We start from the raw sequence: 17,678 nt of genomic DNA on the forward strand, positions 1-17,678 counted from the left end.
AAAATGTTAAAACCCTGATAGTCTTGACAGGAAATGAAAGTTAACTGCTGACTACAATTAATACTAATAAATCACATCATGGAGCTTCATATGATCAAATCAAATCTGCTCAATCTTGACCTTAAGCTAATTTATCCTTGTCCAAAGGATCTGGGCTTTGTCTTTGTTTAGGAACTTTGTGGATTTTGATGATGATCAATGTGAATTTTGTTTGATGAATAAATAAATACCATGACATCCATCCCATAAACATACAGCGCACCACACTCTTTGAAGAGGGATCTTATTCATCATGCAAAAATAGTAGATGTCATACAACTAAAGGCACTTATTCATGTCCCGAGGCTTGAGTTAATTTGCAGAAATACAGATCCGACTTTCACCCACTAGTTATCCGAAAACTCGAGAATATATCACAAAGAACTCTCATCTAGCTACTTACGTGAGTAGTAAAAACCATATGCTTATAGAGTAGGTGGTATCCAAATGTAGCCATGTGTCTGAACGTAGCCTGCTCTAGCAAGCAGTTCATCTCCCTCTGCTGGACCTCGGCTGCCTGGTTTATAAGGAAGTGACTTCACCTTGCCATCGTCGATATCATGTAGAAGAGGAGTGAAGATCTCCCAAGCTGCCTGAAAACCAGAATGACAATACTAAGTTAAAACAAAGCCATATGAGAAGAAAAAGAAATTCCAGATTTAAACAGCACTAACCTTCAGTTCATCTCGGCGAACAAAATGCTGTTGGTCTCCTCGAATTCTATGGAAACAGGTACAGACAATTAGTTGCTAAAAAAGGAAAATTCCTAAAGGATAAGCAGACAAGTTACTTAGTAGTTGCAAGCTGAATCCCAGAAAAGGTGAACCATTCTGATACATACTCTTCAACTTAAACAAAATAGAACAGCTATTTTGTTTAAGTTGATACAGGGATTAAGGTGATACAGGGATTTTAAACTATATAGAATGCAAATAGAACAGCTATCAAACTATAGGAACAAGTAAGAAAAAGGAAGCTTAAAAGTATGTAGTTTAAAAGACTCTTGATCGAGAATAACTGAGAGATATTTTACCATTGCATGAGAAAAACATATTACAATTGTGATACTGTCACACTAGACTAACAACATAGCAGCGTGGCAAAGCAATCAATCTCTTATCTAGGAGTATAATCACTGATCCATCTTGATATGGTTTGTATATCATATTGCTTAGTTCAGAATAGGTAGATAGGCTGTCTCCGAACTTTCAACTTTACGGCAGATTGTACGAGTTAAGTGACAAAACTAGAAGCTTTACAAATTTATAACATGGCATGCGTTAAACTAAATGAGAATTAGAGAATCAGGTGACACAAGCACGAGGAGAGAGAGCGAGAGGAGAGAGAGAAAAAACACATACGTGTCTAAAATCAACCGTTCATATGCCTCTGGAATTGTTACATCTTGATACCGTAGCCCATATGATAAATCTAGTTCACTCTGTATGGTTGACATATCCAGTCCAGGTTTCTTGACCTGCATAAGACATTGAAACAGTTAAAGAAATAAAAATATTTGGGCATGATAGGATGATTAGCTCTTCATAACTTTCAAATATCATATTGCATGTGTAGGACATCCTTATGTAAGCTATATATTCAATAGTCTTCTTCGTTATGCCTTCTTCAGACTTCAATTTTCTGGGTAAATAAATAGGGAAAAAAAAAATCTGATTTTCTCTTCTTTTAGCCAAAATTTTAGCTCAAATCTTCAAGACATTTTGCCAATAAAAGAACTAGTTGTAGATGTATAGATTTGTGCCATCTGCAATGAAATCATTTCAGAAGAAAAATGATTTAACACTTTTCTTCAATATTACATGGGGATGAGAAAAAACCTTGTCTCACCGGTTCATATCATGGAATGAAGTTTTTGCGTCCAGATAAGCTGAAACAGAGCAAAATGGACAGGTTTTGGACCCGTTTCGCCTAAAACAGGCGCATTTATACTTTAACGATTCGGGCACAACCTAGATCCAACTCCATTCTCTCTCTCTCTCTCTCTCTCTCTCTCTCTCTCTCTCTCTCTCTCTCTCTCCATCTTCCTATGTATTATATTTTTTTATCACTACTAATACCCACCATATTCCCATGTACCATGTTACCCTGCCCCGTAGAATATCCTACTCATCAATTTCATTTAAAAAGAAATTACAAAGGACCCATGGAACTACTCTTTTCATTAAGATAGTTGGCTACAACTAAGTGGGACTAAAGTCAAGAAACCATCAATTGCAAGACCTGATTGTTAGTTGGATATAGTTGATACTGATACTAAATGCAGAACACTTACAGATTCAAGTACATATTCTACCTGTAATATTCTGGCTAACAGTAGTTAGAAATTGGTTTAATGGTAGCGCATAATGTGCATGAAAATTAAGAGTATTAATGTTAATTTAAGTTTTTAATTTGTTAAACTCTAATCATCTTGGCATCCCCCAACCCCTTTTCACGTTTCCAGTTGTCTTACTCTTATTAGCATGATTGAATATGAAAAGGAGAAGAGACCTTGGAGAAAGAAGCTCAACCCTTAAAGTAGTTTAGCACTTACTGTTAACTTCATATACATGGCTTCTGATGGTTGTAACCGTATCACAAATTCATTCCTCCCTTGCTTCTTACCTTTGTCAAGAAAAAGGAAAATGATAACAGTCAGATTATCAGATTTGAGCTAACATATACAGACATATTAGCAAATGATTAATAAATGGCTGAAAATTAAACAGTCAAAGAACAGGCATGTAACAACATATGAATTTTATAAATTCGTCTTATTTACCTTAAAGATTGACAACCTTAAAATTTCCATGGTTGGAATAAAAACCAATCTAGTTAGAATTATCAATTATGATAGACAAAAAATATGGTTAACAACTACAATATCAAAGATCACCAAGTTTGTAGAAAGATGCTGCCCCATGCTTTCTAAAATAGTGTCTATTAGCTCATTACACTAATGAATCACTAATACACTTGTAATGATGAAGTATGGTAGCTCAAAGAATATAAAAGATGAAGATCTATGTCTAATGACTTCACCGATGTGCAGAAGCAATCTCAATTAGACAGCAAAGCATGCAGAATGATATCCAAGTAATCGAAGTCAGAAATAGCAGTGTATAGAATAATATAACCGACTATTAAATTTGTGCACTAAAGCTACAGAACAAGCACTACCAGATACAGTTGGAGTTGGAACTCCAGAGATGGGCATTTCCAGTATGTTGGATAGTACCTTCTGCACTACCAGATACACTTGGAGTTGGATTCTACTTTTAATCTTTTTAGTAATAGTAAAAGGTTGTATTATTTCACCACAAATTTCTCAGCATGTTCATCATTTATATTTAGTCTTGGAACTGAAAACATCAACAGAAACTCCTACCAAGATAATCCGACAGTCATTTTTATTGTTGGATGTGGTAAGCATACGTACATTTAAAAATATCACCAGGGACATCCTTGAATTGCACACGAATTTCTGCTTTCCTGGAATTCAGAGCTTTTCCAGCTTTGAGTATAAAAGGAACACCTGTAACACGCATCATTTGTTCAGTTTATGAAGATGATAAAAAAAGTAATATCAAGGAATCAGAGCAGTTTGTCTAGTCCAAGCCTCAAAAGGAGGGAAACATAACGAAAAATGAAAGATCGTCAAACTTCAGGTGCTTTATGTGTTTTATGTAGTTATCCATTTATAGTTATTTATAACTTAGAGATACTATGCAGATCTTAAGGACAACTGGCTGGACAAGTCAAATTGAATATGTTTACCTTCCCATCTTTCATTGTGTATACGTAGAACAATGGTTGCAAAAGTTGGGGTGTTGGAGCTGTCAGATACTGTTGGATCATCCTTGTAGCCCTCATATTGTCCAAGGACTACTTCTTCATGCTTAATGGGTAGCACTGATTGAAGAACCTAATATTTGACATGAAAATTCAATATGGTAATCACAAGTCCACCATAAGCTAAAGCAAGGACAAGAAACTTCATGATACATAGGATCAGTTATAAGAAGAGAATCATCAGATGCTAGGATAAAGGACATAGTTCAATATGTCGAGTATAATGGCATATGATTTTCAGCACCTTGACTTTCTCATCTCGGATGTGCTCAGGCTTAAGGGAGACAGGCTTTTCCATTGCAACCAAACAAAGAACCTGCAGGTATCAACAACAAAAGGAATGAGCAATAAAAGTGTTTAATTTGCAGGTATTACTGAAAACAACAAAAAATATTAAGTTCTAGACAAATTAGATTCTAGCAAAACAAAAAGGTGAAAACTATGAAATTAGTAGCTTTACCTGCAGCAAGTGATTCTGAATAATATCACGAATGATTCTGTGAAAACAAAATTGCAGTTATAAGTCAAACTTTTAGTACACGAATATCTAGAAGGAAACAAGAGACTTCCTAACCTCCTATATTAGATAACTTTCATCAAGTAACAAACAGTGGTTCCTACTTCCTACTACAGAGATATTCAATACGCACAATGGAATAGAGTTATGCGCAGGAAGGACTTTCAAAAATTAAAAAAAATTATGACTAGCATGATTTCATCTTTTCCTGATATAGAATTCGTAACTGCAATTTAGAGAATCATATTGTGAAAATAGTGTCATTTTAGATCGTAAATTAAACTAACAAAAATATATTCTGAACCATGGCTTCCAAAATCTCTGTTGTTATACCAGCCATCAACTACTGAAAAGTATACAGGTTTACCTTAGACTAACTTGAATGAGGATTATGACAGAAAAATACATTCATTGAACATACCCATATTCGTCAAAATATCCTCCACGTCCTTCAGTTCCAAAATCCTCTCTAAAGACAATCTGCAGAATAAGGATAGCCTTTTATTGTTGGAAACAAGTAACATTCATAGCAATTGATGTTTAGATGAATTATGATCTTTTATTTAGAGATAATTAACACAAAAATATTAAAAGTTTCAAAAAAAAGTAAATTTTTTATATGTCAAATACATATAAAATTAAAAAAAATTAATCTCTACAAATAATATATAACATATCATCAGTAACAATATCAATATTCACTATTTAAATAAGCAAATTAAAAACTATAAATCATTCAAAAAATATGCAGATAAATGGATATTCGGTATCCATATCTGAATTCGAAAATTATATCTAACTTATATCCGTATCCATATTTGGGTGTTTTTTCAAAAATTCTATCCATATCTGAATCAGGTAGGAATTCTTTAAATTTTAAAATATTTTTCATGAAAGTCTTCACATTGTAACTTTATTAAAAGAAATAAAGTGAGTTATCATGGGTTTAAAAGCTCACTAGCCCGCAACCACTCTATAATTTACTTTAGACTTAGTAAGTTTTAAATTTTTTCAGCGAAAAAATATATTTATTTTAGAGGGAAATTAGAGATAGATGTTAGAAAATTTGAAATAGAGATGTGATTAGGGGTGAAAACGGGTCGGATTAAAAACAGTAACATTGAAAAAAATATATAGTTATATGAGCTTATAACCAAAAACAAAAGAAAAATAATAAACAACAACACTTTATTATTAGTTAAAAAAATAAAATTAACCTTACGTTATTTTATAAATTATTAAAAATTAACAAAAAGTAATATGTTTAGGTATAAACATGTTTGTAAGCCTATTTGTGGGCTTACATGCATACTTGGCTCATTTGCAAGCTTATATGTATGCTAAGTCCGTTTGCAGGCTTACATACATGCTTGTAAGCCCACTTATAAGCACATAAATAATTCAAAATTATCAAAGTCAAAGGGTATTTTGGTCCATTAATTTTACATGTCCATTAATTGTATATATCATTTATTTATCTCCAAAACTGTTTTTCTATCTTTTCATATCACATCGAAAGTAATAATTACATTATAACCTAGTTTTCAAGCAAACAATATATTTTTTTAGTCTAGTTCAATGTACCTAAATCAAATAAGAAATGGGTTAGCTAAACAAATTCGAGGCTTAGCCTCAAACCAAACACAGACTAAAGGCTTCAAGAGAAATTCCATAGAGAAGTACAAAAAATAGATGATCAGGTGGCATGTTTCAGATACTAGTTTCCTATATTTTGACAAAGAAAAATGAAGAAGAAAAAAGATTGAACAAGAAGCATTCAATGAAGATGCCACATACTCAAATGATCAAACCTTGTTATGCAAATCTGTACTTACATTTATATTATGATATTCTACATATAAATTAAGCCTTAAATTTCAGTGCATCATTCAAAGAAAGGTGCATGCAATTTTTCAGCACAAATATGTTTACCAACCAATTAAAAAATAATCATAAGCTCCTAATGAAAAGCTTAACTAATTTAGAAATATCTCAAAAAGTAAAATAAGATAAGTGTGCCAGATGGCTTTGCCATAAAACATAAATTTCATGTGTTCATTATTGAAATTCCAAGAGAACATGAAATGTTTTTGCCTTTGCCATTATGAACATTTAATTACAATTTTATGACCTTGAACAAGTTCCCATTTTTTAGCAACTATGGAAGGCCTTTACCTGTATGTTATCAATGTTATCCCGATTCCATAGAGGCAAGAAGAACCGATTGGCAAAACGAAGCACCAGCTGCCAATCCAATTAAATCTGGATGAAATGACGAATACAGCACAAAAGACAGAACAATATCTTAATTCTTAATTTACACTTATTACCAAGTTCTGGACCAGTTCCTTTCCCAAGTAGTGGTCAATACGGTAAAGTTGTGGTTCACTAAAGAGCTCTCCAAGATGGGCACTCAGTTCCTCTGCAGAGTTCAAGTCTTTCCCGAAAGGCTTCTCAACAACAATCCTAGTCCATCCAGTAAGATCAGCTGAAAGAACAATATTGATAATTTGATATTAACAACCAGTTCAGCACTTCAAAGGACAATATTACTGCAGAGAACAGAATCTGACTAAGGAGGTCTGGATAAAGGATACTTGGGTGGTGCAAATTAAATACAAGAGGTTCCTATGGCACTAGGACAAAGGAGGGAGTAGGGAAGGTATAGGCTTCCTTTTTAGGTATTATACTAGAGGATGTCGTGGTGTAGTGGATGGCTTTAGGAAGGAAAAGCTTTTGGACATACCAAGAATTCTCGTGGAGACCAATTTGAAACTATTGGTGCATCTATTGAAATCTAAGAAGTAAAACCCCTGGAATATAGAAAGTTCTATTTACATACTAAAAAGTTTTGAAAGTAAATTGGTTAAGCACATTGAAGGCTAACTAGGCTACTAACTGATTAGCCATTTCGGAAGAATGCACAGGGGCTTCTTTTTGCAGGATGCTTCAACAGATCCTAAATTTTACAAATTCTTAGAAAAGAAGTATCCGGTTCTTATCATGTGCAGCAGAGATAGTAGGGTTGTAAAAGGAAAAAGAAAAAAGGAAATAAGTGAAATGCAATGTTTGAAGCAAAGAAAATAGAAAAAAATTTATATGAACTTAGTTAAACTATCATAAGCATGTATTCCTGTAAGAGAAGATCATGAGAATACTTAACAAACAAGAGAGATCTTCGTACACACAAACTTTTCTAGAATGTGATTAGCTTTTTTTAACCGAACATAAGATCAACACTTTCATGTATTACTAAAAAAAACTAATATAAGGTAAGACTATCACAATAACTTGAAAATATCTATAGGACATTTTATTTAAGCATTAAGACCAATGAAGGTTGTGGCGTTCGGCAGGCCCGTGCATGCCTTTAGATTATCTTTGAGTCTTTAGCATGTTAATTTTTTATTTTTTATTTAAAAATATTATAGTCTTTTATCTTTAGATTATTTTTTGTAAATAACATATTTTATTAAAGATATAACAATAATCAAATAGAAATATTATTCAACACATGATATGATTGAATACTCCATAATATGATTGAAATAGGCAAAAGTAAAAAAAATATGCTCCACATGATATATCATGTTTGTCTCATGATAAAAAAAAATGCTCAATAGAATATATATTTTAGATTCACTACTCTAATAGATCTACTTTAGATCAATAAAACTGATTTCGAACCTCATGTGACTCATGCCAATTAGCACGAGTTGGCACACACTTGCGCCAAACCTACATGGGTCGATAGTCACCCATGCTAGTATGCATAAATAAGCATGGCTTGGCACAGGGGTGTACCACTGGCACACATTGTACCAAGTAACATGCCACCATCGACATGGCTGTCGTGTCAGTAGAAGTAATTATTTGGACTTTGTAGTCGGTAAGTAGGAAAGATCATTGGGATCATCATAAAACAATGGAAGAATCTAATACAAAATGGACATAAGAAAAGGTTTACACCCATAGTTTGTCTAGGTCTAGAAATAGGAACAAAGTCCAAAAAATTCACATATGCATCTTTAAACTGTCCTATTGTTCTATGCTAATGACAAAAAATTTCAAGGTAAGGCAGTATAGGTAGCTTGATTTTTCGTTCCTGATTGTATTTTCAAAAAATTAGTAAGATTATGAACAGATAAATGGCAAGATATAGAACATGAATAACTGCAGGAGTATATATATTAGCATTGAGATCTAAGGAGAAGAGGGAAGAGCGCTAAGAGAATTATAATCAAGAGGGAAATATGAAAAGCAATTGTTGCCCTCCGTGATTATCAAATCCTGTTTATTTTACATTAGAAATCCACATATAAGAATTAAATTCTCTAGGTTAAACTCATATCAAGTTTAGATAAATGCATCGAATTATAAGTTAGTAGGAAAATACTATCCTAGTAATGTTGCTCATGTTTAAAGTAATTGTTGTAGTAGTAGTTATCATCCAAAGTTCTATACCAGTATACACAGCTGAAAATAAATAGAATCTTACACTGATTCATACAGTATGTTCTTATCATTTTGCAAACAGAAGGGTAAACTGATGGAGGCAGTGCCAGATAAAACAATCTGCGAGAACTTCCTGGTTCACTATTTTTTGATGACTCATGCTCTGAGATCTCTTTATTCAGCAAAAGAAACCCATCCCCACTGTCATAAGAACCACTAACATATTTTATCTGTAAAACAGCATTCCACATGATTAAGTTGAATGACAAATATGCAGAGGCTGAAGGAGATTTAATGGCTTACGAGTCGTAAGAACTTTGATAGATCCTCCAAATGCTCAGCTGAAGCTCCTTTAGCTTGAGCGAGGTATCTGCGCCAATTTTCAGAAAACAACATCAATAAATAAGTCAATAACAATAAAAAAATGGTATCTACAAGATTTGTTAATACATAAAACTCAAACAGCACCAAAAAGATACATTGTTTCCTAGTTGGCCTATGTGACAGTCAACTCCTTCCATGATAATGCGACACTGTTTCCTAGTTAGCAGAGCACATTTTTCTCTGAAAATGGAATAATATCTCTGGCATATTTAGGTTAGTTCATTGTAAAAGGTTCGGTTGCCAAAATAATATTGAAGCACAAGAGGAAATGAAAAGGAGGCATATGAATCTCCATATGGATATTCCTGAACTATAAATCCAAAAATAATCTGGAGACAAATTTAATTTGAAATAAACACCTAGATAAGTCTTTTAGATCAAGGAAAAGGTTCAAAATAAATAAAGAGAACATTGTAGGGTGGGGTTGACTTGAATTTCAGGATTTTAATGGCTCTAGTGTAGCACAATAAACCTCAAAAAATTGAAGCAGGACAGTAGTTACTGTTTTTATAAATGGGTTATTAAGTAGGCAAACCGGAAAAACATAGGAAAAGGAAGACCACATCACTTAGACTTTAAGGGAGAGAAGGATGGCAAACTTACCAAGTAGTACTAGTGAAGAAAAGACTAAAAGTAAAGGAACAAACGAAGAAACAAGTCCCTAAGATAAAGATAAAGAAGAGTGGAGAGAAGTTCCATGAAACACTCTCTTATTTCTGCATGAGAAACAGATCACAATCATTTCTTTCTTGGGGCTTCCTTATATTTATATCTGTAGATGAATTTTATTTAGACGTAGGATAGGATTTTAGATTTCATCATTTTGGGCATTTCCAATCTGGTTTTCTGCCTAATTTCGGAAGTAGAAAGTCTTCAATTGACCATTTCTAGTTCAGTAGAAAGTATGATGGTTCTGATCGAGTCCCAACTCCCAATTGAACTAAGAATTTATTGCCTAGTGTTTATAAGGCTTTTAGGTGTCTGAATATTGAAGATCAAATTTAACCCAATTATATAGTCTTTTGATGAAGTATCCAACAACTCAATCTAGTCACTACTCTTGATAACCCCGACACCTTAGGTTAACCCAGATGAAATGTAAATTGACTAAAACAAACTTATAAATCAAATTAAAAAAGGAAGGCGTCCTTCATACATCATATAAAATTTACAAATGGGTTAACATGCTTCCATATACCCTTTCTGACCCTTGTAGAGCTCATTTGTTTCTTCAGTAAAGATATTATTTTGTTAGTTCTCCCAGATTCTAGTCTATGATTAGGAAGCAAATTCCACTATACCATACTAACCTTTCATTCAGCAATATAATAATACTAAACTAAAGGAAGCATTATAGCCAATGCTTCTCTTTGGTATTCTGAGTTCTTTCAACTTCAACAGTATCTATTTATCTTTTGTACTTTTCTCATGAAAAGTTGCATTCCCTCCAATTTGTTCTATGTTAATAGGAACAGTATTTTTGAGCTTTATTAACTAAGTTTATACACTTATTGTTTACGCAAAATAGAAATTTAACAATCCTGTTATATTAGTTTACATAAAGTAGAAAATTTAGAGTCTTGAACTCTGATTCTTTACAAGCACGCTTCATCCTTTTTCCTAAATTCTACATACACTTAAAGAATAATGAAACTAGGACTAATATAAGAAAGTTAGAGATTAAATACTGAGACAGATTAAATACTGAGACAGATTAAAACTGCATAATGCAAAAGAAAAACATAAATAATAGATGAAACAGTAGTAAACAATTTAATATGTTGGTAGGATGAGAAATGCTGACTCATATTCAGTCCTATAATGAACAATTGTGATGAAATCTTACCCACGGATGCGTTCTCTTAATCCATCATCTGAAAGCTTTGTCCTGGCATATCCAAATATGTGAACTTCACTGGATTGCAGAAATCCCTGTCAATATCACAATCAATTTTCATATGCCGTGACTAAAAAATAAATAGCCAATAAACAGTCCAAGAGAAAATGCACTTTCTCTCAAATTATTACTTGCATATAATGCTTGAAAATGGGCCTCTTTGATGTCTTATGCTTTAGCTTTAATCAGTTTGTTAGTTCTATATCATTTAAAAAACTGTTTTTCATTATAAAATCAACTTACTTTGAACAAGTTGAAGTATCTGAGATGCTTTAATTACTTATGCGCCTTTGATCAACTTTGTCGAGCATTACATTTATGTCAATCCCACAAGTTATCTGGGAATTCACTTATTCACATGTTCCTGTTCATCTTTAAAATATATTTTACATCTTATACTTTTTTTCAGATGCACACAGATCGATTTATTGTATCTCATTCTCAAAAGCATACTTTGTTTCAAGTACAATAGAGATAAACAGCTCCTTAAGGATTTACAATTTTATGATAACTCATATATTTTGCATATTTTCACTTTCTCCTTTTGCACATACTAATTCCATATACTTCCGTCTTGGCAATGGATGATTAAATATTCTTATAATGCAAAAGAAAGAATCTTCTTATGTAATAGCTGAATATCCTTGAGTGTAATAAATTATTGCAATGTTCCACTTGCTTAGATCTCATAAGCATGCTTTAAAATGGTCTAGAGATGATGATACCAAGTGATTGAAATAGCAAAAGATCAAACAAATTTTGAGTTTTCAACAGGTCATCTTCTCAGACAAAATCAGCTCAAAATGTGAAACTGATGCAAGTGCTCAACCCTAAGAAATGTCAGTGATGTGATTTAGCAAGCAACTCAAAAATCCAACAAGTGGTACTTCAGATATTATGGAAAACATATCAACAGACAATTGTAAAATGTAAACCTACCTGCCGGAAAAGGTTGAAGAGTGCTGGAAATGTCTTCTTCTTGGCTAGGTCTCCTGAAGCACCCAGGACAATAATGGAGAGGCACCCACACTCTGGTGCAAGTTCTAGGTCTTTCTCTGAAAAAGATTCGCTCCTAAAACTGTTCCTTCTAGATGATGGAGATGAGTCAACTGACTCTCCTGACATGGTCGATAGCACAGGCCTGTTCTAATTTTATAGTTGTAATCTGCACAGGTTGGGAAGGAAGAGTGATTCTGAAGATTTATTAACCTAGAAAATGAAAAACATATTTCCAAAAGTAAGTACTTCAACATATTTCACAAAAAAGACAAACAAAATTTGATGGTTTTTTCCCCTGTAGTAGAATAAATATTAAAGCAACAAAATTTTTGTTTTCATATATTCTTGTAAGGCAATTCCCTGTATCACCATAATCTTAGGGATCTGGACCAAAGTATAACTTTCTTAAACACTACGCAACAATTATGAAGCATGTTACATTTTTAGATATGGAAATAACATCTAAGACATGTCAAATTGTGCTTCCATCAAAAGATTTTAATCCTTGTACAGCATCATCTCTTTTGACGATTGAATAACTCAAAATTATGGAGCTATTTGCATAAAGCATTTTGCAAAATGCATAATATAATATTGATCTTTTTTTTTTGAATATTAATATAATAGTGATCTGCCATTCAGTGGTCTTAAATATGTAAGATTAAATTGTTCGAGGCAATGCAGGAATATGGTTTAAAGCCACTTTTACATGCAAAATGCCGAAAATGGATACTCACTAGAAGAGAAAAAACAAAGGTGGAGAGAATCAGAATAAAGTCAAGTAGCAAGAACGAGATTAGGAGATCCAAAGAAAGACCTACAGTAGTGGCTACGCAAGATCTGCAAATCCACTGAAACTACAGGAGGGAGAGACAGCATATAGTTGTCAATCAGATCTGCAAATCCACTGAAACTACAGGAGGGAGAGACAGCATACCACTACCATTTCTGAACAAATTCCAATGCCCATGATAGCAAGATCTTGACTTTCTTAGGATGATAATGACAAAGAAATAGAAGAACACCACTTGCCTTCTCAAGGATAAAATCTCATGCTTACGAAAATAGCTTTCTCACACTGCTTCAGCTAAAATTCCAATTCACCTTAGTTTGATCCAATTATAGAGCAACGAAATAATAGATTTTGAACTACGCAGATCTCATATCTGAATCTAAATTCAAAAATTCAAGATTGACCAAAATTTCCGATCTTACTCAAGCTTCAACAATCCAACCACAGATCAAAAAGGAAAAAAAAAATTCCACATCAACCTAAATCACTTCAAAGCTGAGGTTTTTCTTTTTCTCTTAAGAATCAACGAAAAGGACACAGAAAAGAAGAAGAAGAAGCAATACCTCCCAAATTCCTGAGATCGTTGGAAACCCACGAAAAGGGCGAATTGGGATCCGCTTGGATTTTATACTCGCAAAGGTTTTCCTTCTCGGCCCAACCCTCCACCTAACTCTCAATATACCAACCGACGGGGAGATGGTATAAGAACGGGATTTGATATTCTCCCCCCTTCAAAATTTTATTATTTGCACTCCCACCTTCTGAAAAGAGGCATCTAACGGTCCAAGTCTATTAAAAAATTTACCCTGCCGCGCGTACATGGGTGGTATTTAAAAGACAAAACAGCATGTGAAATGGGAGTGCTGGGTGGGACCCAAGGAGGACTTTTTAATTTCTTTGACAATGATTGGTTTAGTGCCTAAAATCTTAGGGTAAGATCTGGTTGTAGATTGAGTTTTTGACCAAATTAGCGAGCTCAAACTTATTTACCAAAATAGTTTTTCCCCAAATTTAGAGCTATTTGCATTTACAGAAAAAGAAACTTTTTAATTTTCTAATTAGTAGAAATAGGCTCCTCCATTATAAAATTATAATTTTGGATTTTTTTTATTAATTTAACCCTAACAAATTTTAAAAAACACTGTCGTGTCTTAAAAGATATAGTCATGTATCAACTATGTAATTTATATGCATCGCTTATGCAAAATGTACGCTCTAATTTTTAGTAATGTATATCAAGATTAAACGGTTGGATTGAGTTAGAGAAAGGGTAAATTAATCTAAATCAGTAAAAAAATATTTGAATTTTGCAATTCGATAATAGAGGGCCTATTTCTGCCAATTAAAAAACGAAAGGACTTTTTGTTGCAAATTGCCCCCAAATTTAATACCTATTTTTAAAAAATTTAACTACCATCTCTTGAGTAAGGTAAAAAATACTAAACTAAGTGGCTTTTACTTAGCACATAAACACACTGATAATATTAGCACTGAATCTACGCTAATGTAAAAATTCTTTTATGGTAGTAGTAGTAGTAAAAGTATTAAGTCTTGATATAAGACGACAATCTATTTAGAGGGTTAGTTTAAAATGAACCATTGATCTTTTTAGCAGAGTCTTTACGAGGGAAGTCCTGACAACTTCTAGCCTTGGAATCTCTCTCTCGAAAATTTGAAAGCTTCAAAAGCTCTCCTTATCTGTCTCTCCAAGATAAGCTTCGGTGAATTCTCTATCATAATCATCCTATAAAGTCTTAACGGTCTTCCCTGCTCCTCTTTTTCTACTTTTGTAATTTTCTAAATAAATATAATTAGGCTTGCGCTCACTTTTCTCAAATATATATATATATTGTTTAGCATTTTTCTTTTTTTCCTTATCAATTAAGTTTAAATTTATTAAAGCTAGCCACAGGCTTCAAACTTACAATCTAATATCTCGAAAATAGGAAATCCTAAGACGGCTCTTCAACAAAATGGATTGAAGGTGAAGATATCCTGAGCCGTCCTATAAAAGGAAGGATCTATTGCTAATACAAAATTTTGGCCAGCCAGTTAGCAGCTTAGTTAGTCTCCCTGTAGGTATGATTTAGTTATATAATAGTATAGGTTTTCATTAAAGCTTTACGGCCTTCAATTATATTCCTTATGCTCCAATGGTTGGAGCTATCTTCAAATATTTGTTTAAGAGAATTTGAGAATCTATCTCCAGAATAACATTTTCCATGTTTTATTTTCTAGCTCTTATGAGCCCCCTTTGCTAAGGGTACAGGCTTCAGTTGTAATAACATCTTCAGTATTACAAGGACCACCACTTACAAAAAAAACATCATCATTAGAATTTCTAGCTATCCACCCTCCACTCACTTTTCTTATTAGATAAATCAAAGGGTTTAGGGTTTACAAGGTAGCCATTCATAAAATATATCCATTTGGATAAATAAGTATGTCATGAGGCTCAATTTGGTCAAATACTCAAGATATGGTCACATAGTAGATATTAAAAAAACTAAAAATAAAGATATGGCTGTAGAATAGAGCAAAATAATGGATCTTTTGCTAGGCAAAATATAGAAAGAGAGGGAGGGAGGGAGAATTAGAGTAGAGAGTATGATATGTTGTTTAAATTTGACATATTATAGCAATTGAATACATCAAAACTTGAATAATTTTATCACTATATGTATTCAAGTTTGAAGAGCTTTTGACCCAAGTACATCTGAACTAAAATAAAAAGATTATCCAAAAAAATTATTAGTCTCTAACTTGTTTATCTAATTATTTAGTGGAACATCATTGAATTCTTATTTCTCATAAAAAGAAGATTAAAAATTATTAGACCATTAATCCTTTCAACCCTAGTGAGGAAAAATTAATAATAATATAGGAAATGAGCACAAGAAAAGGCCCAATTTCCCTACCTTTATTGCAAGATTAAAGTTCATATATACTTGGATTTTCTTATCTTCTCATGAATGCATGTCAATCACTGATCTTAGCATCTCTCACATTGAGTATAATACATGACTACATGAGAGGTTTTTAAATATATGATATTTATTGTTAGTTCATTATCTAACTATTAAACTTTTTAGAGTAGTCGATAAGATTTAGTGTTGGTCGGTCTGTTCGTGTATCCAAACTAATACATCAATTACATATATCTGACGGCTTTAATAATGCTCGCTCAAGTCGCACGACTTTCTATATTTCTTTTCAAACACAATCAGAACAGTCAAATATGCATAACCCCATATGATGGCACATATCTACAACACGGCCAAACTAATTAATATGGATCGGCCCACATCAAAGTCGCACTCATTAGATGCCTCGAGTAAGAATTTTATCAAGCTTATTAGCTTTCCAAACTATAAAAAACCTCGGTCAAGAAATAGATCAGGGTATAAAATAAAATCACCGTTCTAGCAAAATATAAAATGTGATTCAAAAATATATATAGACAATTAAAACACTATAAACTGCAACAAATTCAAACAACTCTGACCATTCAAGGTCATGGAAGGCACATCACAATTGCGTGAAGCAGAATAGCATCATTTCAATAATTTAAATAGAATATAAATTTGAGGAGGAATGGAATGTAGAACAAATAAATAAAAGTGGTGGTGGTAATCAACGTGTAATGTTTTGATAATAATTCACATAATTTGAATCATCATCACTTACGTTGCAAATTCCTTTCAGATTTGACCCTTGAATGGAATATTAAAATGTAGCCATTCATCTCTTTGACCAATTATTATTGAAACCAAAAAAAAAAAAAAAAAAGAAAGAAAAAAAAGAGATTTGATGATGTGAATTTGATAAATTAAGGTTCATTTCAGCTTTTTAAGGGAAATTTAAAAGCATCCCTTACACTATATCATATGGATATTTATTGTTTGACTATGTGTATTTTATTGTTAATGTCTCAAAAATATCTTTGAGTTAATTAGAGACATGTTTTATGGTCTAGTTAATAAATATAAGGGGTTAGATTTGAATTCAATTATATCCAAATTACAATTATTTTTTTTATTATATTTAATCATACTATATATCGAATATAAAAATTATTTATTAGAGATAAAGTCGTAGAAGATTAAATAAAGTTTTAATTTTAGCCGACAAAGATAAGACAAAAATTTACATATGTCCAAAATATTTATTATACTTTTTATTTAAAATTCAATCAATGTTATTTTAAATATATTAAAAATATTATTTAATTCTCAGTAACTTTATTTCTAACTAGCTAGAATCTTCAATTTCAATTTGTAATTTAGTTAAATATAATTAAAAAAAAGTAATATTTTTAATTTAGATATAACTATAAAGGGATGAAGTAAATTTACACCTAACTACACACGGTAAAATATAATATATATATTATTGTCTAGTCTAATAGTATTTAAATAATGAAAGCACTTTGTCAAGGGTGACTGCTAATAATATCTATTGAAGAACAAAGAGAGAGATTGAGGTCTGACCATCAATTTCCTCTGGTCGTTTTCTCACATAAATATCTCCATAGTTTTTTATTTTATTTTATATCTCAATAGTTTGTATTCATTCAATTTCTTGTTTTCATTCTTTATATTGTATGTTAGATGTTATTATATTCCTTTCAGAGTTGTATTTAAGAAATAAGCAGTGGATCTGCACCTATAATTTAAGTTATATCTAAATCAAGTGTTTATACTTTTTTTGTGCTAAATATTCATAGTCAAAGTCAACTTGAA

At 32.3% G+C, this 17,678-nt stretch overlaps 1 protein-coding gene across 2 annotated transcripts; it reads right to left on the reverse strand.

Annotated features, from left to right (window-relative positions):
- Window positions 1–267: 267 nt before the first annotated feature.
- LOC140779928 (glucose-6-phosphate 1-dehydrogenase, cytoplasmic isoform-like) lies at window positions 268–13,660 on the reverse strand. Of its 2 annotated transcripts, none has more exons than XM_073125312.1 (16): window positions 13,500–13,660; window positions 12,084–12,309; window positions 11,094–11,179; window positions 9,167–9,233; window positions 8,907–9,093; window positions 6,739–6,896; window positions 6,584–6,652; window positions 4,830–4,888; window positions 4,352–4,388; window positions 4,136–4,207; window positions 3,817–3,964; window positions 3,479–3,574; window positions 2,594–2,664; window positions 1,401–1,516; window positions 714–759; window positions 268–632 (listed from the first exon to the last, which is right to left on the reverse strand). In XM_073125312.1, the coding sequence occupies exons 2-16, from the start codon at window positions 12,267–12,269 to the stop codon at window positions 465–467; spliced, it is 1,566 nt and encodes a 521-aa protein (XP_072981413.1). In that variant the 5' UTR covers window positions 12,270–12,309; window positions 13,500–13,660; the 3' UTR covers window positions 268–464. The 2 variants fall into 2 exon arrangements, with proteins under 2 accessions (XP_072981413.1, XP_072981451.1); XM_073125350.1 differs by having other exon boundaries at window positions 12,084–12,353; window positions 13,500–13,652.
- Between the last annotated feature and the right edge of the window lie 4,018 nt (window positions 13,661–17,678).

Source organism: Typha angustifolia, chromosome 1 (assembly GCF_048772165.1).
Source record: "Typha angustifolia cultivar Huaian chromosome 1, ASM4877216v1, whole genome shotgun sequence".
NCBI lineage: Eukaryota > Viridiplantae > Streptophyta > Magnoliopsida > Poales > Typhaceae > Typha > Typha angustifolia.

Excerpts from the sequence above, each read along its gene's own strand:
- LOC140779928 (XM_073125312.1), bottom strand. The coding sequence starts at position 12,269 with ATGTCAGGAGAGTCAGTTGACTCATCTCCATCATCTAGAAGGAACAGT. Across the intron at positions 4,889-6,583 it reads ATAACATTGATAACATACAG|ATTGTCTTTAGAGAGGATTT; the intron begins GTAAAGGCCTTC and ends CTTATTCTGCAG. Across the intron at positions 760-1,400 it reads GAACGGTTGATTTTAGACAC|AATTCGAGGAGACCAACAGC; the intron begins GTATGTGTTTTT and ends CTGTTTCCATAG.